At 50.2% G+C, this 24,003-nt stretch overlaps 2 protein-coding genes across 2 annotated transcripts; both read left to right on the top strand.

Annotated features, from left to right (window-relative positions):
• Nucleotides 1-946: 946 nt before the first annotated feature.
• Nucleotides 947-6,279, top strand: CIMIP5 (ciliary microtubule inner protein 5). Its single transcript, XM_006197276.4, has 3 exons — nucleotides 947-1,179; nucleotides 3,963-4,002; nucleotides 6,088-6,279. Exons 1-3 carry the CDS (start codon nucleotides 947-949, stop codon nucleotides 6,277-6,279), a joined length of 465 nt encoding a protein of 154 aa, XP_006197338.1.
• A 4,747-nt stretch (nucleotides 6,280-11,026) lies between these two features.
• On the top strand, nucleotides 11,027-23,117 carry SLC66A3 (solute carrier family 66 member 3). Its single transcript, XM_031684779.2, has 7 exons — nucleotides 11,027-11,326; nucleotides 13,507-13,589; nucleotides 13,673-13,742; nucleotides 16,327-16,384; nucleotides 19,707-19,827; nucleotides 20,577-20,618; nucleotides 21,998-23,117. The coding sequence occupies exons 1-7, from the start codon at nucleotides 11,187-11,189 to the stop codon at nucleotides 22,087-22,089; spliced, it is 606 nt and encodes a 201-aa protein (XP_031540639.1). The 5' UTR covers nucleotides 11,027-11,186; the 3' UTR covers nucleotides 22,090-23,117.
• Nucleotides 23,118-24,003: the final 886 nt, after the last annotated feature.

Below are 24,003 nucleotides of genomic sequence, written 5' to 3'. Positions count from 1 at the left end.
ACTCAGCTCCTTGGTTCCTCCTTTATGAAAGCAGAATCCGGAAGAGGTGCCCAGGGCAGGCGCACAGTGCCACCCCTGGCGCATTGCCCAAGCTGTGGCCGCACCTGGGACATCTCGTGGGCCCCTCTGCACTGCTGCATGGCTTTGTGTGCACGCAGCCGTCCGCCCGTATGTTTGCTTCCAGCCGTGCAGAGAAGGGAGCACACGGCCAGCTGGGTCTGCCCATGGTTCAGGGAAGGTACCGTGAATCTGTCAACACACACAGTGGGAAAAAGAAGCGGACACAGTCCAGAAGTGTAGGATATCTGGGGGCAGAAGCCTGGGTTGTGGGGTGGTGTTGGAGGACAGCAGCAGAGCAGGAGAGGCCTGGGGCCACCGAGCAAGCAGGGCTGGGTGGGTCAGAGCAGAAACAGGGCTGAAGCTTCAGAGCGTTAATCCCCACCCTGGGGCTCTCCTTGTTTCCTTCTGAGGATCTACACTCAAGCAGGAGCCCACGTCTTTGCTTACTGCCCCAGAAGTCAGGACTTCGGTCCTTCCTCCCCCCGCCCAAGCTGTACTGAGGTCTCCAGCCGGGGGCAGGAGGCAGAGCTGAGGGGCAGCTGAGCTGGGCACCCACAGACCAGGAACAGCTCTCTCCACCCCACCCTGGGGCTCAGACATCCCCCCAACACACACACAGGGCCCGCCCCTTCCCTGGCACACTGGGCAGCTGCCCGTTCCCAGGACAACAGTCAACACAGACAGAAGCCCAAAACACAGCTTGCTCTCTCCAGCCCCAAGGTCCCATCGGCCACTCTGAGCTCGGGGTCCAGGGGAGCAGTGAGGAGGACCCTACACAGGTTCTCCTAAGGTTAGGAGGGAGGGGGTGTCCTGGGAGAGGTCTGAGCTCAGAGAGGAGCCTCTGTCTCTGTCTCTCCCTCACACACACACACACATACTTGCACCCATGGGGGGATGCTGCCCCGCCCCTGGGCTCCAGAGAACCACATCAGCTGGGTACCGACTGCCCTCAACCAAGCCACCAGCCTTAGTCTCCTCCACTGCCCGGAGTCGCCCTGTGGCGGGCAGGGCCCTTGCTGGTGGCCACCAGGCCTGCCGGGCCCTGGGAGCTGAAGGTGTGCAGCAGGACCAGCTGTGGAGGGAGCTCCTGGAGGCCGAGAGGAGGAGCCAGAGGCGCTGGTGAGTGCCGTGCCCTGCCCTGCCCCCCAGCCTCACTCAGGGTCTGGGAAGCCCCTGGAAAAAGAGGAACCTGTGGGTGAGAGGGAATCAGCCAAGGAAAGGGCATTGAGGGAAAAGTGCTTGGGCCCAGGGCCAATAGCACGAGCCGGGCCAGGGGAGGGCGCCCAGCGTTGGGGTGTACTCCAGTCTGTAAAGCCAAGAGCAGGGGCCAGTGCAGCCCCCACCTCGTCGTGCGTCCTGGGAGCCCATCCGCACTTTGCAATAATCCCTCCAGTTGGATAAACTGCAGAAGGAGGGCAGCTAGGAAGCCGGGCAGTGGTGTGGGGAGGGATGCTGGCCCCCTGACCCAGCCAAGGGCATCCCTTTGAGAGTCTCTCAGCCCAGAAGTTGCTAGGAGAGCCTGCGTGTCAGGCTGGAGGAGGCAAGACAGGCCTCGGCCTGCCCCCGCAGAGCCCTCACTCTCAGGACAGGGCAGCCAGAAAGCAGGCAGAGAAACAAGAAGGAACAAAGTGTGGCTGGTGTGACGAGGAAGACAGCAGGGCGGAATGGGCATCGTTCTTCCCAGAGCGCACCAAGGCCTCTCTGAGGAGGTGGCATCCACACTGAGATCAGAAGTAAGAGAAGCGGCCGGGGAAGAGTTCAGTGTCCGAGGAAAAGACCCAACAAAAAGAGCGTGGTGTGGCTGAGGCCAGTGAGGGGGCAGGAGCCACAAGAAGAGGAGTAGGACCCACCACATGCTCAGCAACGTCTGGATCATTTGGTTCGAATGTAACAAGGCGCCATGGAGAGTCTTAAGCAAGAGCTGGACGTGACCTGGTTTCAGTTTAAATGACCAGTCTGGCCGCTGTGCTTAGAATGAATTGAAATGGGGGCGGGGGTGACAAGCAAAGTGACGTTTGAGAACTGGCAACAGCAGGGTGAGTCCGTGGTGACCTGAGCTCCGGAGGGGGGGTGGGTAGGAAGTGGAGCTGGAGATCCGTGGAGGAATCCAAGGCATGTCGTGGTGGGAGAATGATCAGAATTGCTGATGGATTGGAGAGAGGGTGTGTGTGCGTGCGTGTGTGCTCCTGTGTGTGTGTGTTCCTGTGTGTGTTCATGTGTGTGTGTTCCAGTATGAGCTGAGGTGCGGGGAACATTTACAAACACAGGGCCGTCCAGCGCATTTCATTTTTCCAACTACAAATAGAATAAAGGAAGTTTCCTTTAAAAAAAGAAAGAGAAATGTCTCAGAAAAACAATAAGATGTGGAGGGAGGGTATAGCTCAGCGGTAGAGTGCGTGGTGAGCATACATGAGGTCCCGAGTTCAATCCCCACTACCTCCATTTGAAAAAAAAAAATGTTTAAAGATCATAGACTATCCTAATTTTTTTTTAAATAAAGAAAAACAGTAAGATGGAAACCACAAAAGAAGAACTGGAACCCCAGCTCCCTTGAAACTGAGCTCCCTGAAGAGAGAATGGGGGACATGAACTATTTGAAGCAGAAATGTCTGAGAATTTTCTAGAACCCTAGAAACGTATGAATGCACAGATACGGGAGGAGGTACTCCACAACCACAGGGGGACAAGCAAGGAAGGCATGGGGTCTAGAAAGGGGGCATCCCAGGGCTATGGGGAGGGGGGCGGGAGCACAGTGGTCCGGGAGCATGAGGACCCAGGGTCCTGGGGGGACGGCCTCTGAGAAAACCTTTAAAAGAAATTGTTCATGACCTGATACGTTTGATTGTGTGGAAAATAATCTTGAGAGGGCTTGCAGTGTTGTTGGAGGGTTTGGAATCCGTGATTAGTACAAGGAAATGTAAGATGATTGGCAGAAAATGTCATTGTTAACTTAAGAAAAAATTCTAAGCTGCACAAGAGAGGAACTGGGATCACATTGTGCTGTAAGGAGTATGATCAGTTTATCCATGAACAGTACTGACACATGAGAAGGACAGACACAGTACGTATCAAGTGAAGCAAAATCTAGCATACAATTACTTTGGAAGAAATGGAGAAGAAAGGGGCAAGAATGCTAATTCAGAGCCTCTCATAATAGTGGAGAGAATACGGCTCAGTGGTGGAGAACGTGCTCAGCAGGCACGAGGTCCTGGGTTCAATCCCCAGTACCTCCATTAAAAAACAAAAAACAGAATCTCCCACAGCAGAAAGCCAGTAGGTTACTTTACTATTTCAGCACCTCAAGAAACGGCAGTGTAGATTCATTATTTCAGAATCTGGAGGGAAAAGACTTGAAAAAACAGCCAAGAAACAGACTGGAGGCCGTGGGGTTCAGTGGCTGTGAAGATGAGGGCAGAGACTTTTATTACAAGTTTTAGAGAATTGTTTGACTTTAAAAAAAATAGATTGAAAATTAAACTATCGGCGCAGGTAAGGCCGTCTTCCTCATCGTCACGGTCCCCACCCCTCCCACCTTCCTCTGCCATCCTCACTGGACGCTCACCAAGCTTTGGGGAAGTGGAAACTGGTTTTCCTTCACAAAATACAGGCAGACCCCTCAGCGGCTTTCTGACGACGCAGAGGCAGGGGGTGAGAAGGTATCACAGCTTCCCGACGCACTTGCTCCACTTGGGCATCAGAGTTTCCACTCTTTTGAAACGTGTGTTCATTGTACAGGAAACACCATAAACCCTCGTTGACACTCGGCGTTTGTTTCACTTAGTTATTTTAGTTCCTCTATGACCTAATCAGTGCTCCAGCAGCAACTTATCCCCTTGATCCAGGGGAAACCATTGTAAAAATGTCACAGAGGGCTCACGCCGCCAACGTGTTTTCCTTTCCAGGGCCCAGAACTGGAGTTTCCTGAAAGACTATGACCCCATGGTAAGACAAACCACTTCCTGTCCGACACTCTCGCGCTTGCGATGTTTATTCATTCATGTTCTGTTTATTGAGGATTTACTGTGAGCTAGTTGCTGGAGGACACAGAGATGGATAAAATACAACCTCGTTTCAAGAAACTCAGGATCTGGTGGGAAAAAATACTTAGGAACAGCATTATAAATGGATTTTTCCCAATGTTTCTAGATTTTATTAAGAGGAACCAACTGGAAATGATAAGAATCAGTTGCTGAAATGTTTTCCCCAGCATGAGGATGCTGGCAACATAGAGTGATGTGAGGTTTGCCCCACACAGAGGAGGGGTGAGGGAGACACACTTTGTAAATTAATCCTCTGCAGCTAGTATCGCCACCTCCAAGCCATTCTCCACATTGCTACCAGAGTAATTTTCCTAAACCGCAAAGCTGACCACATCTCCCCCAGGCTAGAAGTCCCTCGGTAAACATACATTTTTCAGGATGGTTTACCCTGATCCAACCCTGCCTCCCTATGGCCCTCCTTGCTCTGCGCATGCGCGTCCCCTGCCTGCAATGCCCTCCCCACTTTGTCAGCCCGATGGATGGCTTCGTATTCATCCTCCAAGACCCCGCCCAAGTGCCTCTGTCTGAAATCTCTCCTTCCTGAGCAAGGGTGACCGGATCAATCTGTCCTTCACTCACCAGCACTTCTAACCCATTCCTTGGGCACATCGTGTAACGGTGCAACCAGCGAGGACAGAGAAAGGCCAAAGAAGGCTTCATCACCGCACCCCTCTCCCCAGCGCCCAATAACTATTTAGCACTCAGTTCATGTTGGAGGAATGAGCAAATGGGAGAATGAATCTGGCTGTAAAAAGCATGATCAGGGAACCAAACTGCAAACTGAGCAATGTAGCAAGTCAACCAAGGCAGTGGCCTCGCTGACGTGGCTCTTGCGGGGTTTAGGGGAGGTCTGATGTCTGCATTGTTGGCCTTGCAAGGCTGCCGTCTGCCCTGTAATAGTTTAGTTCATGGGACCTGAAATCCTACACTGAGCTCCTTGTTCAGGCTTCTAGCCTGCAGAGTCTCTCCCTGCCCAGGGCTGTTTATGAGCAACCTGACCCCTGAAAATTGCATCACCCTCAGACGGTGGGGCCACCTTGGCACAGACTTTCCCAGGTGAGAACTGGGATCCTATTTCTTAAAACTGGTCCTGTCACTTCTATTCGACACGACACAGGGCAGCACAAAGTTAACCATAAACAAGGGCAGGGGTTGGGGGAGCTCCTCAGATTAGTCATAATTTACACATTCACTCACTCACCCATGCATCGGTTGTAGAAGTCACCAGAAAGCATGTTCAGGGCAGCACCCCTCCTAAGACCCCAAAACTGGAAACTAACCCTAATCCCCTCCGTGGCAGAACAGGTAAATGACTTGTGGAATATCGACCAAGTCACACAACAGGATACCATATAACACAGAGAAGGAATGAACCACAACCACAACAGGAACACACAGGAACATGGGTGAAACTCACAACGTGGTCTTCAAGGAGCCTGAAGGAAGACACACGATCGTTAAGGAAAAGTTCAAAGCCAGGCAAGCCGACTCCCTGGCGTTAGGAGGTCAAGACCAGGTCACCTTGAGGGTGGAGACAGTGACTGAGGGTTAAAAGAAGGTGTCTGGGGTTGATCCTGTTCTATTTCCTGATCCAGGTGCGGCTGGCCGGGCGCTCACTTTGTAGGAGTTGGTTGAGTCGTACAGTTGTGGTTTATGTACTTTTGTGTGTGTATGCTAGACTTCAGGTGAAAATTCACCCCAAACCAAAACCGCCCTTGTGTTGCTCCCACCGGGGGTGAGGCAGTGCCTTAGGTCAGGGAGATGGAGAGAGGGTTAAGATGTGGTCCCTTCCTCCATCACTGCTGGTCAAGCATCACAGTGGAGGGAGGCCGGGATGCATCTGTGTCGGGAGCCCAGGGGTGAGGAGGATGAAGTGGGCATCTCTGACTGGACAGCTGAGTCCTGGGTTCCACACTCGGGACCCCAGCCAGCGTCTGGCCTCTCCTGTTTTCCTGCCGTGTGTGACCCAACTGTCCCCTCTCCTCAGGGCAACAAGAAGGAGCCCGTGCAGTTGCCAGAGTACGTGCCTCTGTTCTCTGACACGGTCCCCAACTCCATGAGCCAGGTTGTGGGTAGCAGGGTGGACACGCCCCTGGGGAAAGCCCTCGTCGGCATGGACTTCTTCTTCGTGGAAGGAGTCCGGAAAAAGAAGCTAGAAGAGGAGCTGCAACCTGCCTAGGAGGGGGGGCCAGGTGGGCCGCCCCGGGGGGTGTGGGGGGAGTGGGGACACCGCCGCAGACCTGGCACCAGCGTCCCAGACAGCACCCCGCAGATCAGCCCGGGGTCATGATCTCCGCGCTCCACACCTTCCGTCAGAGGCCTCTGTGGGCTCATTTTCACACCTGAGATGGAGAGGACTCAGGGACCTACCTGCCCGCGTACTTCTTTGAGGAGGGGGTCAGTTTTCTGCCTGCCGCATATAGGGATATAATGGTACCGATTTTGCAAGGTTGTTGCAAGGATTAAATTAGTCACAGGGGCTGCTGAGAGGGCCGACTCTCGGGTCAGTCTCTCATCTCTTTCGTTATCTGTGTGAGAGTCAGGGCGGTCAGGGCGAGGCTGGAGCCGAGCAGGGCGAGTCTGCCTGCAGGGGAACTGAGTTGAGCCAGTGAATCACACAGCTTTGGGGGCCCTTTTACAGAGTGCATTGTTGGTGAGGTGGGAAACCCCAGGCAGGGCCACTACTCTCCTGCCAGCACCAACCGGTTCCCTGGCCCAGCGGCTCTATCTCACTCTTTGCCTCTGAAAGGGCTTACTTATAGGAAAATGGAACTTACCCCCTAAAATTCTATTGGTTCCCTGAGCTAACTCCTGATTGGTCCATTTATAGTACTTCATTTGCATGGTGCTCACTCCTGATTGGTTATTTCTCTCCCTCCTGATTGGTCCATTTCTACAAAGCTTGTTTCTAATTAGTCAACTTTTGTTATACCTTATTTACATATAATGTTACAAAGCGTAAACTGGCAGCCTATAAAAGCCTATGTAAATGTACAGGGTCCAGAGCTTGGAGTGTTAACTCCCCTAGGCAAGCTGGTGTAATAAACCTGAGTTCTCCAACTCTCCAACCAAGTGCTGCTTGGTCTCTCGTTCGGATCCAGGTTGCTGTCAAAACTGAGCTGAAATACGGAGCTGTAACACCGAACTGTAACACTGAGCTATAACACACTTATCTGCAACATTGGTACAGTCATGCAGTGGGACACACCAGCTCACTTCTTGCTCAGAGGTCCATGTGAAGCTGGGGGTCGGGTGACCTTGGACCCATTAGCAATTGCTCCACACCAGAGGAGAGTTCCGTCTGTCCCGTGGGCAGCCAGCACTCCCAGAAGGGTCAGGCCCTAGGCTCAAGCAGTTCTCTCACACCTGGTCCTGGGGGCCCAGGATAAACAGAGTCTAAGATGGGGAGGGTGAAGGGGTGGGTCCACGGCCATGTTGCAGGACCAGGAACTCCCAACCTGGACCACCTCAAAATGGGAATACCCTCCTTGCTTCAGCAGGTAAATGGAACGAAATAATGAAAGTCCACATCTGGCACACAGTAGGCTCTCAGATTCTAGACGCTTCTATAGTTGTCACTGCTGTTATTGATAAGCCTTTGATGCTTGGAAGAAAGCTCTTTGCTTCCCTGTTTTATTTTTCCAATGTTAAGGAACTGTCCACTGGCGAGCAGTCTAATTAGGGTGGAGGCCAGCGTGATTCCTACGGCAAGTGCCAAAGCAGGAACAGCTTGTACCAAAAGCATGGCATCTGAGAATGAGCTGAGGTTACCGAAACCATGGGGGACACCTAGTTAACTGTCTAGATTCCCTTTGCAGGGAAAACCTGAAATGACACCTCAACATACCTGAGACTCAATCCAAAACCCAGGATGAACAGGAGGTTCATGCTGCCTCCCTGTCTTCCAGAGGGGGCTTCTCCTCCCTGCCAGGTGCCCAGCACACTCCTGCTCTCTTCCCTTCCCTGCCCCCAGTGGCTCACAGGAGAGAGCGCAGAACTAAGGAATTTCAGGTCCATGGCCAAGAACAGCTGGTTCCTGGTGTTCAGAGCAGCGGAGCAATTTAGAAGAGGTGAGAAGAGAAGATATGGAGGGCAGGATGCTCTTGGCCCTGAGATGATCACAGACAGCCGTGGTGATGTGATGGTCAGTGGCTCTTTGGCTGTCTTGGCCAGAGTTCCTGCACCTTGGTCCTCAGTGCCAGCCTTTAGCCCTGTGGCCCAGACACCCTCTACTCCCCCTGCCTTGTGTCCTGAGCCCTCCCCAGTGCCCACATCTCCTTTTCGGCTGCCTCCAGAGCACTGGGAGCCCTGCAGTCTGGCCTAAGTGACAGAGCCCTGAAAGGGGCTGAGGCGGCAGAGACTTCTAACAAAAGTGCCACTGACGCTGCAGGGCACCTGGCCTTGACCTCCATCTTTGATACTCAAACACATCAGACGACAACAGTTTAGATTAGATTTGCCTTCCACAATTCTTGCCACTCCCAGTGTCCAGTAAGGAATAAACAGAAATCATGTCTTCTGTCCAAAGCACCCCAGGTTCCAGTGGCGCTGGCCTGTGGTCACTGAGCCATGTGCTGAGGGCATGGCTCTGTGAAGCCACTGGCTGTGACAGTTGGCCAGCCATGAGGCTAGGGTGATGCCCTGGCAGTCAGGCCTCTCATAGGAGAGGGTTCCTGCCAAGCAGAAGCGTCCCCGGGAGGCTGGGAAGGCAGAAGGCACAACCCAGGACCCTTCCAGAAGCACAGAGATGCAGTGGCATGTCCTTCCAGGACAGCAGGGCCTGAGTGCTGTATGGGTCAGTCCCCAGCCTCCTGGTCACGGGACAATGTGGAGGTGGTGGCAGCCACTCCCCTCCCCGGGCAGGGAGGTTTACGGAACTGTTCCTCATATCTGCTCCTCACCCTTCCAGTGGCTTGGCACACTGCTTATCACCTCGAACAGTAAGTAGCCAACTAAAGAGGAAGCTTCTGTGGTCTGTAGTCAAACCCTCACTGACACACTTTTCTTGGCAGAGAGCTTCTGGACACGTCTAAGATCCAGAACATTCTGTTGTCTCCTAGGACCCTGTCCGGGAGGCTCACAGGACTCATTTTGAATTTGCCACAGGGAGTGAGCTCCCCAGGACGTAAATCTGTGTGATTTAACCAATAGTGATGTTGTCTTTAGTTCCCAAGGACTGTGGTGGGATTGGTGGGGGGAGGGTTGCTCTCCAGGCCACTCAAATTTTCCAAGATGAAGCAACAGAGTCTTCAGCGCAGCCAACTGGAAGGAAGCCCCTCCTGCACTTAGCCACTCTGCCGTCTTTGAAGATTAGCTGCACTTTAACTCGATGTCAGGGAGTGGCATTCCATACTCGCTGGGTCCATTATGCACGTAGCAGAAGTTTGACCAAGTAATCAATGCTTATGATGGATCCCACAGAGAGTGCAGTCTCCCTCCCCAGTGCTCCAGCCAGCGCTTCCCTGTCTAGTGGGCAGGCAAGTCTGGGGTTGCGTTAAAAGGAGGATTCGGGTTCAGCACGTGTGTATATATACACACATTCACACAGATACATACATACATACATACATACATACATACATACATACATATAATATGTAATGTATGTGGGTGTATACAGAGCATGTATGAATATGTATCTATGTTTATTATGAACTGAATTGTGTCCCCAAACTCACAAGGAGCCAGGATATATATGAACTATTTTGCTGGGGAAAACATGTAGTCAAGTATCAAAAGTTTACAGCTAATTATAAAAAACAGACATCTTAAGTTAATGATTTTCCGGCTTTTCTATAAATGCAAGAATCTGTGGTGACTTGACATTTTTCCTTCCATAAGCATCTTAACTAGCTAAAAGCCAGTCTAACCAAAGCACAGACCACGCCCTGGTCTCCACCCTGAATTCCCCTCAGGGTACATGGGGGTGGGCGGCTACAGTGGCTAAAGGCCTGACCCTGGTAGAACTGGAAAGCTTCAACATTTTTTTCTTTACAGTGGATCCTGACATTGCATTGTGATTTGACCAAGAGTGTTCCGTTCTCTGTTCCGTAACCTGGACTGAGTACCTATACCATTTTGAGAGCTTGGAAAATGCTCCCTACCCCCACAGTCTAAGTCACCTTCTTTTGTCAATTGAAATCTATTCTTACCTTCTTAAGAAAACATTTTATTCTGAAATGCTTAAGTGCAAGGCTTGGGGGGAGTTGGCGGGGGCGGTCTTCAGGGCTAAGGCCCAAGACCCCAGGAAGGAAGCTCCCCAGGGTTGGGGAGGAAGCGCCTCCACTCCCAGCGGGAGGAAAGGGCAGACCGGGCAAGAACTGTTTCCCCACGTGTAAAACCAGGCGGCGGCACATAAACCAAGTTGGGTCGTTTTAAACTTATCTCTGAAATGCTTAGTGAGAAAAACAAAGAGAAATACTTTTCAGGGGTGAAAACCGCAACAAAGGGGTTCACGCCCCTGGCGAGGGGTACCCGTTTGTCCTCCCCGGTTCAGTCTCTGCCAGCCCAACCTGTGGGAAAGCGGGAAAGTCTGGGACGTCTCCCGGAGGCTCAGAACTGAACGAGTCGGCTTAACACGGAAAAGTGCATCAGCAGCGGGTGTAGCACGCAAAGGGTAGGGCTGACGGGCCTCCCGGGCACGGTTCGGACCCGGGGCGAGCTCCCCTGGGGAGGGGTCGCTGTGACGTGGGGGACGGGGAGACAGCAGGGGGACAGACCGGGAGACAGGAACGGGAGAGACCAGGAGCCGGCCCGGACCGGGCGGACCCAAGAGGGGCGGAGCCAGACGGAGAGGCCCGGGGAGGGGCCGAGCAAGCCAGGAGGGGCGGAGCGAGTCCGGGGGCGGGACCGACCTGGGGAGGGGTCGGGGCTAGGCGGGGGCGGAGCGGACACGAGGCAGGAGAGGGGACCCTGGGCGGGGCCGGGGGCGGAGGAAGGAACCCAGACTGGCCGCCCGGGGCGTGGGCCGGGCGGGGTCCGGGGCCGGGGAAGGCGGAAGCACTGGGTGAGCCCGGCGGCTGAGTGCTGAGCCACTCGCCTTCCCGCTGCGGCCGGATCCGCGGAGCCCCGGGCCCCGCCGGCGCCATGGAGCTGCTGCTGGGCTTCTGCAACTGGAGCACGCTGGGCGTGTGCGCGGCGCTCAAGCTGCCGCAGATCTCCGCCGTGCTGGGCGCGCGCAGCGCGCGGGGCATCAGCCTCCCGAGCCTACTTCTGGAGCTGGGGGGGTAAGGCCCGGGGCGGCCTGGAGCCGACGAGAGCCCGGGGGAGGGAGCCTGGGCTCGGATAAAGTAGAGGCGGGGGAAGCGGAGCCGAAAGCGCCGGGTCGCGGGGAGTAGCGCTTGCCCCGGCCGCACACTTCCCGTCAGTAGTTGCTGCTCCCCAAGCCTTGCGGGGGCGAGGGGAGTGGGAAACGAATGACCGCGCACGCCCATTTTACAGACGAGGAAACCGACACTCGGCGAAACTGCCTCCGCCCGTTAGTGGCAAAACCAGCCATCCAGCTTTGAGCAAGGCTGTTTGCACGTGAGGCTCTCTCAGCTGCTTCCTCCCTAAACCCACGCCCCATCACCGCCCCTTTTCTCGGGTTTTGGTTTCTTCACCTGTAAAATGAGGGGTTGGACTATGAATTTTAAGGACCCTCTGGCTTTTAAAAGTTACACATTTGTGGGGGGCCGGTGTCAGCGAACGGAGAGCTTTTTAGGGGAGAGGAGGACTTGAACTTGAGCTGGCCCCTGAAAGGTGAGAGCCAAGACTGCTCCCACAGCGAGTTTATCCATCCAAATCCGAAGTGGGTGCGCTGACTCAGTATTTAAAGACCTGAACGAGAAAAGCAGAGTTAAAACTTAGTCGGAAAGACATAAAACCCAGTAGGCTAGCCTCTCACCCTGCAAGGCCGGGCCCTCCCGGCTGCTCCTCGCCAGCCCGGGCTCTGAGGGCCAGTCCTTGGGAGAAGAATTCCTCGGAGGGGCAGCAAGGTTGGTGGACCCAGGTTTCCAGCGCCAGAAAGAAGCCAGGGGAGAGGAAGAGAGAACGAGGAGACCTTGGGGCCAAGAGGTGTGAGGAGCCACCCTGGGCCCTGCGGGGTCCTGCCTGGGACACGCCCATCTGAGGGACCAACCTTAGACTATTTGGGGGCGGGAAGTGGGGTGGAGGGAGGCCCTGATGTGCACCCACAGAGCAGAGCCACTTTGGGCGTCCTTAGGGAGAAGAGGTAGCCACGTGGAGAAAAGGGCTCTCCAGGCAGGGGGGCTTGTGAGCACAAGCCTGGTGGCTGGACTAGAAGCAGTGAGGCCAAAGAGGCTTAAGACATGATGTTAAGTAATGTCCACGTGTGCAGGTGCAGTGCATGAGATAGGTGCACTGTTGTTTCCATTTCACAGGTGGGGAAGCCGAGGCCCCAGAGGTTAGGTAGGTGCCAGGGATTGGGAACCCTCTGCTCCACCTGCTGGGCAGGTGGCTGAGGCCAGCAGGGGGAGGGGGAAGCACTGGCTGGGGTCACACAGAGACACCCTCTGCCCTCCGCCCTCTGTGAGGGTGTGGTACATACCAGGCTTAACCCTTCCTGGCTAAGGAGATGTGAGTCACTGAGTCCAGAAGGTCTGTGGAGCTTCTGACTCACTCTGGGGGAGCCAGGGGCCCGAGGGATCCTCACAGCTTGGGTGGTGGGACAGAGACTCTGAAGGGACAGCGTGGAGATTTGGATTCTGAGGAAGCTGACTGGCCAGGGTGTGAGCTGGGAAGGCAGGAAGCTCTTCTGAGAAGAGCTGGATTCTGGGGTCTATATCCCTCCCTCCTTCCAAGCCCCGCCTCTCCAGAGCTTGAATTTTCTTAAAGGAACTGAAGAGTCCCCATATCTTTTCCCCACCACCAGGCTGGGCAGCATTCTGGAAAGCCACTAGAATCAGCTAGGGATGTCGTTCCTCTTCTAAACATGGTCTCCCAGCACTCCTGTGCCTGAGAGGCCCAGCCCCTTACAAGCCCTGCTAGGACTCCCATCCAGGGATGGCTCTTGCCCCCTCAGACGTCCTTGGCCTGTGCAGCTTCTTGGGTGCGACCTTCTAAGGGGGCTGCCTGGGGCCTCAAAAGAACCCAGCTTTAGAGACAGGGAGACCTGGGTTTAGTCTCTTCTAGTCCTGGTCAGTGGTTTGCCCTCCGTTAAAGTCACCTGTAAGTGACATCCTAAGGGACTTGACAGACACCCGTGCCCAGCCAGTCCCGGATGCTCCAAAACTCATGGAGGTGATTAAATTATTACGTCATCCTTCTTGTTCTCCGTCTCCCTCCCTGACATTTGCAGACTCCAACTGCCAGTTCTAAGGTTTTGCAAACGAACCTGTGGTGGTGGCCAGGCCTCCCTGCTTTGTGTTGGGTCAGTCCGAGCTCAGCTGTGCCCCTCTCTCCCCAGGTTCCTGGTGTTCCTCCGGTACCAGTGGTACTATGAGTACCCGCTGCTGACCTACCTGGAGTACCCCATTCTCATCGCACAAGGTAACCGCCTCCTGCCCCTCCCCCGTGCCCACCCGTGGCCTTTGGGGCCCCTCCTTCCCCTCACTTGAAGCCCTTCCTTTCAGATCTCATCCTCCTGCTGTGTGTCTTCCATTTCAACGGGGATGTGAAACGGGCAGCACCATACATCGCCCTGTATCCTTTCGGCATCTGAAGGGTGGGGTAGAGCTCAGTGGTGGAGCTAATGCTTAGCATGCATGAGGCCCTGGGTTCAATCCCCCAGTACCTCTATTTTAAAAAAAAGAGAGATTCGTGCTGTCTCTCCTTTCAGTATCTGAGAGTCAGAGGTGGGACTGGAGGTGTTCTTTGCTAATAGGGTGTGTTACTTACTACACGGAGTCCTTTACCGGCTATATGTTCTTTGGTTAAAGGAAAGAACAAGAAATCTCCAGTGCAGTATTCCGTGTGAGCGAATATGCCTCCACAGCCCAGCGATGCCCTAGGACAGTCCCTGCCCGGGGCCCTCGCCTCGGAGACCAGGCCACCCCACGGGTCCCTGACCCACCAAGTGGGATGTAAACTTAGTACCTGAGCGTGCTGACTTGCAGAAGCATCCCTGCTAAAAGCGACACTGTCTAACTGTATTCTTGAGCGGAAGGGAGATATTTCTTCCTGCCCTGAAAATGTCCCTGCATAATAATGAGTGGGTCTGGCCTTTAACACCATGCTGCTGACACACCTGGACCGCTGGCTGCTTACTGCCTGTTAGTGGGCGGGTCTGGGCTCCCGAAGGCTGGTTCAAAGTGAAAGTCAAGACATTAGGAGGGTCTCAGTGGGGCCTGGTCACACACAGACATGTCCCTTTCACACTCACACAGCGTCTTCCACGAATGAGGGCCAGGATTTCATTTTAACTCTCTTTGTAGAAACTCCATTATTCTCCTGCTAAACTTCACTCTCTTTATAAGGCTAAGAAAGCCTTTTGAATGGCAGGCAGTTCATTCTGCCAGATCTGTGAGATGATCTGAGCTGTTTATTTATACATCTTCAGGGTGGAGGAAAAAGGGAGGGGAGGTGCCGCCTGGGCCCTGTCTGCCCTGAGCACCATGAGAGGGTGGCATGGATTGGTGGGACACTCCCCGTGTCCCCACCCCCTGGGTGGCCTGGGGCACATGCCACGAGCCCAGCCCTCTAAGCTGCAGGTGCCCCGCCTGTGAAGTGGGATAATGATGCCTGCCTGTCAGTGTTGTTTCCGGAACTAAAGTACCAGGAGCACAAGACAAACTGAGGAAGTGGCAGGGAGGGGCTTGGTGGCTCCTGTGCTAGAAGCCTGGCTGTGGCTGAGACGTGACCCTCTGCTGTTTGATCAGGTTGTAAGCCCCTGACTCAATTTCCCTCTACAGAAAGAGGGGTCACACAGCTGTACTGGCCCTCAACCCTTCAAGGTCAGCCCCAGCTGGTTAAGGGTTTTTGAAAACAGAGTACTTTAAGATGAAAAGCATTGTGTGATTTACTCTTTAAGTAAAATGCAACAGCTTATCTTTGAGCAAACGCTGAGGCAGGTGCTGATGCCAGCCCTGTAGGATCAGCAGGATGTCTGTTACCTCCTGCCTGTTGTGCTTACGGAGAGCGAGTAAGTAGGGCGGCCCTATTAGTGATGCATTTTTTAAAGTAGTAATATGTTCCAGATATTATATAGGACATACTTAGGCTAAAATATTATTTGTTGTTGATCTGAAATTCAGATTCAGCTGGGTGTCCTATGTTTTTACTTGCTCGTTCTGGTTGCCCTACAAATAGGTCGTCTCTAGGCTCTCCAGAGCTGCTCCGGCTGGTCCAGTTGTCCAACATGTACACTTGGAATGAAGTGCGATGGTACAAAATTGAGCAACATTAGTTTGAAATTTGGATTAGAGACAGTTGGAAAAAGAAGATCTCATCCACCTAGATCCAGGCTGCCTTTCTGGTCTTGACCAGGTTGCTAATATTCAATTCTGCTGACTTAGAGCACAAGGCATTGTCGATTTCAATCCCTTCATTTAAGTAATATTATTAATTATAATCATAGCAACTTGTTGGGTCCCTACGATGTGCCACAAAGCAGTGAGAAGGTAGACAGGGCAAGAAATAAATCCATTTTGCACATAAGCAAACCGAGGACAAGAGAAGGAGAATGACTTGCCCAAGGTCACAGCACAGGCTCCTGGCCGTCCCCTCACTGGCCTGGCCACTACCTCCCTGTGTGGCTTCTGCTTCTCTAGCTGGGCTCACTGAGCTTGTGAAAATCAGATATCACTCCCGCGATTCCCAGCGTGGCTCACCCCAGCTGTGTTATTTTGACACTGGAGTTGGTGGGAAAGGGGAAAATCAGTAAGCAGTTCCACATGACACCAGTTTTGCAGAACATGCCTGCCTTTTAACTTGAACCTAAGTGCCTAACTTTGGACATTACCCTGGAGAGAGGTCTGCATGGTCCAGAATTAAGCAGGCAGTTAAAGTCATATGGAATGATCCCAACCCTGGGATGTGTCCATGAACAGAGGATTCTTTGTCATTTTCTTCCATAATCTGCTTCTGTGCTTCTGGACTCCTAGCAGGTGTTCACTTGAACCATTTTTGTCTTTTCCAAGTCGGACAAGTCCTAGCAGAGCCACTTCCAGTTCCACACTGGGCTTATGTGGTAATGTCTGTGGTCCGGTTTGTTTCCGTGAGCTCGGGGCTGGGGGCGGGGGTGGAGCTGCCAGCCGAGCCACAGTTTCCTCCCTTAGCACTTGGTAAGCTATGTGTCTTCTTGGTTCATCCTCACCCTGCAGAAGTGGATCTTAGATCTGGCCATGGTGAGTAAAGCGCTCCGGGACAAGCGAGTGTGTACACAGCCGTCTGTCTTGTCTCTTCTTTCCATGTCACCTGCTCTGTGAAGAACTTTAGAGATCGAAGATTCCACCGGCTCATTTTCCCTCTGTACCAAAGAATAATGGGCTGAAAGCACAGTGCTAACCAAATATTAAAAGATCATATTCTCATTTAAATGTACAGGAGATTTTTTTTTTCAACTTCTTCTTTGGGGGGCTCTAGGGAACCAGATTGGAGAGGGAGGTCGAGTAGAATGAAGAACTGAGCATAAATTAAAGCATTTGGAGTTATTATCAGGTTAATAATTACATATGGGCCACAAACTCATTATTTTTCTAACTTTGGCCTCCAGATATTTTTTTTCTTTCATTGGAAAAGGGTAAGCCCTATACTTGTTTCCTTCCTTGGTTAAGGGCCAGAAATTCCATGCTGTGAGACTAGGATTCTGGTCGTGGGTGGGTCAGGAAACATTCGACCACAGATCTTCTCTCCAAGGCAACTGATGTAAACTTCTCCACCCATCGGGAAAAGAAGGAGCAGAAATAATCAGTGGTCGCTGCCCGCCAGACCCTAACCTGGGCATTTCGCCCCATTTTCTCCCCTCAACATCTTGTCTGTGACCCTATCTTGGAAAGAAGACTTGACTCTCAACCTTGTGACCTGCAGAGAGCAGAGAAGTAGGGTGACCAGCTTAACAATGAATCATTTTTCAGTAGAATTACATTTCAAATATTGCACGGGACATACTTATGCCAAAAAATGATTTGTCATTGATCTGAAGTTCAGATTTAACTGGAGTGTTCTGTATTTTTATTTGCTTCATCTGGCTGCCCTACAAATAGGTCATCTCTAAGCTCTTTGGAGCTGCTACTGTGGTCATGTGGGTGCAGGTCCTGTTGCTGGGGGGATTAGGCTGTCACACGGCTGCAGTGAGCCTTCACCCTTAAGAACATTCGGGAATATTATAGTATAGGCTCGTCAGGGATCAGGTCCAAAGGTCCAAGGCTTAGGGTTTTCGTTTCTTCTGTTCCCTTCTCAGTGGCTGCTTTGTTCTGACCACATGTTGATGCTCCACTAGTTCACACTTCAGGCATGGGCTGCACACTCGGCCCTGAGCCGCCACTGTCCACAAAACTGTTCCGGGCACCTACTCTGGGTCCTCGCGACAAGGTGGTGGCTTGAGGGTCTTGGAGGAGAAAGAGGTCAGGTTTCAGAGCTCACACGGGGCAGAAAACCCTAGGATCCTGCAGGGGAGGGGTGCTGTTTGAATTCATGAAAAACCCAAGTTATAGAAGTTACAGTTCTGCTGCTTTCTAAAGCAAGTCCCAACTTGGACCGACACGTGGTTTCCACGGAAGTCCTAAACTGTGCTTTCACCATCAGATCAATGGATAATTCACATTCACAGCATTATTCACAGAACGGTATGATTAAAGTAGTTACGCGCACAGCAGCCTAAGCATGCTTCTCCTTTCCAGGCCTGTTCTCTGCGAGACTCTGTGCTGTGGGAAAACCTGGTAATCTGCACTTGAACGTGTATAATAAGACTGTCCAGGCCTTGTTTTTCTCCCCAAAGGAAGCTGCTTCATGATTGTAAAGATGGTGTTTTCTCCTGGAAGGCACATCTGGTAGAGTGTGTAGCAGGCGCTGGTGGGCTGTCTGCCACTGATCTACCATCACATGGTCCTTCCCCTGATGCGAGTGAACAGCGTCCTTCTTAAGTCCACAGATGGAGACCTCCCGCCCCCTCACCTGCACGTGTCAGTCCTGTGTGCCCACCTTGCCTCTCATTCCTCCCTCCTCTGTCTATTCAGGTCACCCAAATTGCACAGGAGCCTCTTTCCTTACAGGTCCCCCCACTTGGGCTCAGCCCTCTGAGCCATCAGCTAGCTCCCAGTGTAACCCAGGCCCTAACCCATCATCTGCCGGGGAGCATGCCCTACTGTCACCTTCTCTGCCATTCTTCCCGTCATCTCTCCTCCCCAACTCCCGCGTTCACTTACATCATTGCATTTGCCAGGCTGCATTGCTGTTAAGGATTTAGTCACTCAACAAGGGCTTATCGGTGCCAGCCACCTGCCAGCACTGATCCAGGTGCAGGGGACCTGGCGCCCCCTCCACGGAGCTGTCCTTCTGAGGAGACGGGAGATGGTCAGGGACACCAGCCACATCATGCTGAAGCCGGCGGCCTTCTCATCCCTCATCTCTGTAGCATTGGACTCTGTAGATCGATTTCTCCCTGAACCACTTTGTTCACGTGGCTTCTAGGGCATCTCCATCCTGGTGTTCCTTTTGCCTGCTCCTCCCTGGTGTCTCTGCTGTTCCGCCTCATCTCCCCGCTTCTTCAGTGAGAGGCCCCAGGCCCCAGCACACTCTGTGCCAGCTCCCCCAAGCTCAGGTGCAGGACTCTCCGAGGTCACCTGGCAGCACCGAGCTTCTGGTCTCCGGCCTGCGCCCCTCCTGCAGGTCTGCGCCTCCTGCAGCTTCAAGTCCCTTAATGGCGGCTCCATTCTTCCACTTACGAAGACCAGAAACATTGGAGCTTGGAATCACCCTTGATTTCTCTTTTCCTCACATCCCATAGCTAATCCCTCAGCAAATCCTATCAGCTTTACCTTCAAAATATACCCGGAATCAGAACACCCCTCACCTGCTCTGTTTCCACCTCCCCGTGCAGACTTGGATGACTTCGGCTCTTGCTAGCCAGTCTCCTGCTTCCACTTTGTCTCCCTTTGGGCTCCACTCAACCTGGCAGCTGAAGGGGGTGTTTCAGCTGATGGAGAGACTAGCAAATGGCAGCCTGGGCCCTGCTCAGGGTGGAGGGTGCTGTGTGGTGCAGCGGCAACGTGAAGGTCCCTTACCCCTGGGGGAGCAGAGGCCCCCAGCCTCACCTGTGGGTCCATTAGGATAGCTCAGCTCGCTCCTTTGAGTTTATGAGTCTGTCAGTTCACAGCAGCGTAGTTTCTCTCCAGGTTCTAAAAACACAGTAATATCTGTATGTCCCTTTGTTATTGGCAGGTGGGGACAGATAAGCCTGTGTGGCCGTGCGGGTTCTTTTTTCTCTCAGCTTCAAACCAGCTGCAGCCCGCCAGTTAAGTTGCACACTGAGCAGTGGCATTGGTAGGGTGTCCATAAATGCCCCACTGTGGCACCCAGTCTCCATCACTAAACTTGATTTTTGCCCTTGTATTAGTTGCTTATTACTTGACATGAAAATTGAGTTTCAAAAGCGCTTTCAGTATCTGGTGCTCTTTTGCTTTTGAAACTAAGGGACTCCTAACTTTCCCCTGTTTTATCTGCAAACAGAATTTATGTACTTTCATCAGTGCGGCCAGTAAGTTTGCTCAGCTCCAATACCTGTGGAAGACCAGGGACTCGGGGGCCGTGAGCGCGCTGACGTGGGGCCTCGCTTCGTACACCTCTGCGAGTAAGACCGTGACTCTAATGGGGGGGTACCCTTTGCCAGCGTGGGGTGTCTACCCAGGAGTGCATTAACTTGGTGTCTAAGTGTCGTAGTCCCTTGAGCTTTAATCCTTTGCAAATAGCTATTCAGATAGAACTTCCTAGTATATCCACATTCACAAGGCTAATTTAATGCATACCACTCTGCATTTTATGCAAGATCTGTATTCCAGTTGCTAAAAAAAAAAGTGAAAGCACACTTTTCTCCAAAAATCTGGCGTAATATTAACAGTACTCTCTTGTTTGAAAAGCATGATATATTGTAGCCACTAACTTGTTTAAAAAAATATGAATGTTTATGATGTAACAGATTAAAGAGATGAGAATCATACATTGGCTTTTGAGAAAAAAACATAGTTTGCAGCAGTGGAGTTTTTCTGGAGCCACAATGTTTAGCCTCAACTTTAGAATTTCCTCTGTTCATTTGGATTCTTGCAGGAACTATCTTAAATGCATATGCTATATTTAGGTAGGAACATTAAAAAAATCAGAGCTATCATGTTGATTAGCTTTATTAATTTAGATATTTGAGTTACACTTCTTCATGTTTTTTTCTGTATTTTAAAGAACCAGTTTCTCCATCCAGGATCCTCTTCTACCCAAACCTTTTAAAAACAGTTAGCATATATTCTGGGATTTAAAATAGATATTAGCTAAATACCAAAATGTCTGAGAAGCAAGTTAATACTGATTGCTGAAAATTTTCTTTTACAGCCAGAATAATAACAACTTTAATGACCACCAACGATCTTACAAGTAAGCAAAATATTTTTCTGCCCACTTCCTTTTCGAATTCTATGCCATTTGTGCCTCCTTCATTTGTATCTTGTCTTAGGGTTTAACAGATCCACTTGGCCCCACTGGAGGCCAGCAACAATATATTACTGGTCTTTATCAGTCACCATTTATAGTATTAAGCATCGATTTGCGGTGCCTGGGATAGAATATGCACAAGATAGTAGATTCCTTTCTTCATAAAGCTTCCACTCCAGCAGTGGAAATGAACACTGACATAATCACACGATTAACTACTGAAAAACATTGGGAAATGTATTTTGAAAGAACAGGACAGGATGAGCACCTAACAGGGGAATGTGACCTGTTTGGAGGGAGCTGGGAAGATTAATTGGAGTAAGAGTGAGACCTGGAAGAGGGGAGAGACTGCTACAAGGAGCAGCATGTGCTTGGACTCAGCCTTGGAGAGAGTACCAGTCGGGCTGGAGTGAGAGTGTGGGGGTGAGTCTAAAGAGGGGGAAGGAAGTGGTAGCGGCCAAATTGTCCAGAGCCTCAGAATTGCACACAGGCAGCAGGAAGGCTTTTGAATGCAGGGGCGTGGCATAATCATTTGACTCCATGTCCTTGTTCTGTTACTTTTAAAGGGATACTGTGACAGAGGAGAAAATAAAATATACTTGGGCTAACCTAAAAAGAGTTTTCTAATTCCTTAGGCTGGGTTTTCAAATCCCAAATCAGGCATATACATTTTGGAAAAGTGATTCAAATAGATGGTGTCACCTATTCTATGAAGACTAGAACTATGTCCCTCATGTGTAGACCTTTCAAATACGTTAATTGTTATTTGAGAAATATTGCTACAGAACAGCACAAAGCATTTGCTAGTCCCTTCCCGGACGTTTTATCTTTGGCTCAAATGCTTTCTGTCTGCTCTGAGAGGACAGAAAGCATTTTGATTAGAGTTCTGGTCAAAGCATGAACTTAGGTCAAGTGGGAAAGGGAAAAGAGGCCAGAGTCTTCCCCACAGGACTTGAAGAATTTTCTGTTTAGAAAGAAGAGTCAACCATAATTAAACAACACAACAAATCTATGTGTTAAAAATTGAAAAGTCGAGACTGTTCTAATTGATTTGTTTTGTATCTAAGGTGACAGCGGTTCCTGAAAGTGATCAGTGTATCTGGGAATAACCGTTAAAAAACAGTTTAGCTATCTTAGAAGTGTTTTATAACTACAAAGATACATTGAACAGTTTCTCAACAGTTCACATGGTCCATAGTTATTTCATTTGTGGAGGGAAGCTTTGTTTTGGCTTCTACTTAGAGCAGGAGCTGATTTTGTTTCATTATGTGACAACAGTATTCCTTAACACACACTTTCTCTTTTTTTTTGACTGATCTCAGTTCTTCTACGTTTCCTGATCATGCTGGCTTTAAATATGTGGGTAACAGCTACAGTACTTCGCTACCGGAAGACCGCTGTCAAGGCTGAATGATGGATACATTATTCCTACACTAAGTGGATTTCAAATAACTGAACCAAAGGAAAAAAAGCTCATTGCTAAATCAAGGTCTTTTATAAATTTAGCCAATCATGCATGCCAAAGGTATTTTAGACTTGAAAGAGCCCACTTAAAAAACCTTGTTTGAAAGTGTCAGTTCCCCTCCCCTTCCCCATTTCATTAGGTTAAGGTGGGGCTCAGACATCTGCAGTTTGGAGAAGGTTGGTGATTGGTGGAAGTCTTCCAAGAAGCCCATTTTGAAGAGATTGCTATGACTCTCATTCTCAGTCATGATTAAGTTTCTCCAAAGAGCTAACTACATCTCCTTTTCAGCTTTCAGGATCTTTTAAGAAATCAATCCTCTCCACAACACAAATGAACACGAATGGAGTGGAATTTTGCCCAGAGTGGAATTGTAACAAATTACCAGGGTTCACTTTCTGGTACTAATGTTTAATTGTAATACAGATATAACAGGAAGGCCTTACTGTATCATAATACCATATCATACCTCCTTAGGCTCTAGCAAGCATACCAAGGCAAGTGAAAATGTTACTGGCTTGCCTTCATACACCAAAGGAGTCCTTTAACGTCATACTGTGCCTTTACGTAATTCCTAACAAAAGGTACTTGCAGTCTATTGATGAGGCAATCCTAATATACTTTGATTCCAGCACGATGCTGCCATTTTTAAAAGGGCCACACCTATACAATTACTGCTACTGGAATCTGGTACAAAATATAGCTGACCTCTACCAGGTTTTGTCTATTGAAAATATGTGCAGTAAAGGATATTGCTAGGTTCTGCCAAGTTCTCATGGATTTTATTCTCAAAGTATCATACTCTAAGCATAATGTTAAGATTATTGTACACTGTATTTTCCTGTAAAGACTTATAAACCCTAACATTTAAAACCTCTCTTTCCCCTAATAATTAAATGGCATTATTAAATGCAGTAAATAATGTTTATTATAAAATGTTTGTTTCTTATGTAAAATAAACTTTCATATTTTGAACTCTGCTGAGTCTCTTAAAACTCAACTGTTTTAATGGAATTAGTTTTAAGTTATGTAAACGGTAGTTTAAAAAAACATAAACCAGTTAATCCTTTTAGAACTTCTGCTTGGGACCAGTATAAACATAGTATCTAAAAATCGTTCATTCTGTAGTTTTAAAAATTAGTCATTTAAAAAAATCCAAGTGAATCCTTTCTCATATGCAATTATAATCTGACCATTAGTATAAATACAAGTTGTGTAATTTTTAGTCCAACAAATATTTTATTTAGATATACTTTATTACTGCTTTAAGCAGCTCCTTTAAGAATATACTATCTTAGATGAAAAGTTCTCCATTTTTCCCCTTTGAGAGGGAACATTTGAGCTACTCCAGATACTCTATACATATTATCATATTTAATCCCCCAACAATCCTATAAGTAAACAATTCTCCATTTTACAGATGTAAACATTGATGCCCAGATTGAATAACCTGTCCCAGATCAGCCAGCCAGTAAGTATACTAGAAAAGAACCCACATTACCAAAGAAATGCTTTCTAGAAAACCACGTCAGCATAATATTCCTAACAAAATAGGCACCCTGCCCCTCTTCCTTATCCTCGACACTCAAATGAGATTCTCAGGTTTGCATGGCCCTTAAAATACCGACATTAAATCAGACAAAGACTCCTAGCTGAAATTCGATTTCCTGTTTCTCCATGGACTAAATGACAGGGCTGAAGATTCTACAACTCTGTACCCTTAGTTAAGGCTTATTTGCGATACCCATCTTAGGGAAGGCAAATTTTGGAAGTAAATTTTAGAAGGCTGCAGCACTCCAGGACTATTTCACAGGAAAAGTATGAAAATGCTTGTCTCAATTTCTTTTATTTATTTTTAATATAAAA

The sequence above is a fragment of the Vicugna pacos genome, chromosome 15 (genome assembly GCF_048564905.1).
Source record: "Vicugna pacos chromosome 15, VicPac4, whole genome shotgun sequence".
In the NCBI taxonomy this organism is placed as follows: Eukaryota; Metazoa; Chordata; class Mammalia; order Artiodactyla; family Camelidae; genus Vicugna; species Vicugna pacos.
Note: the sequence above shows the minus strand (reverse complement) of the source record. Positions and strands in the feature narration are given on the sequence as shown.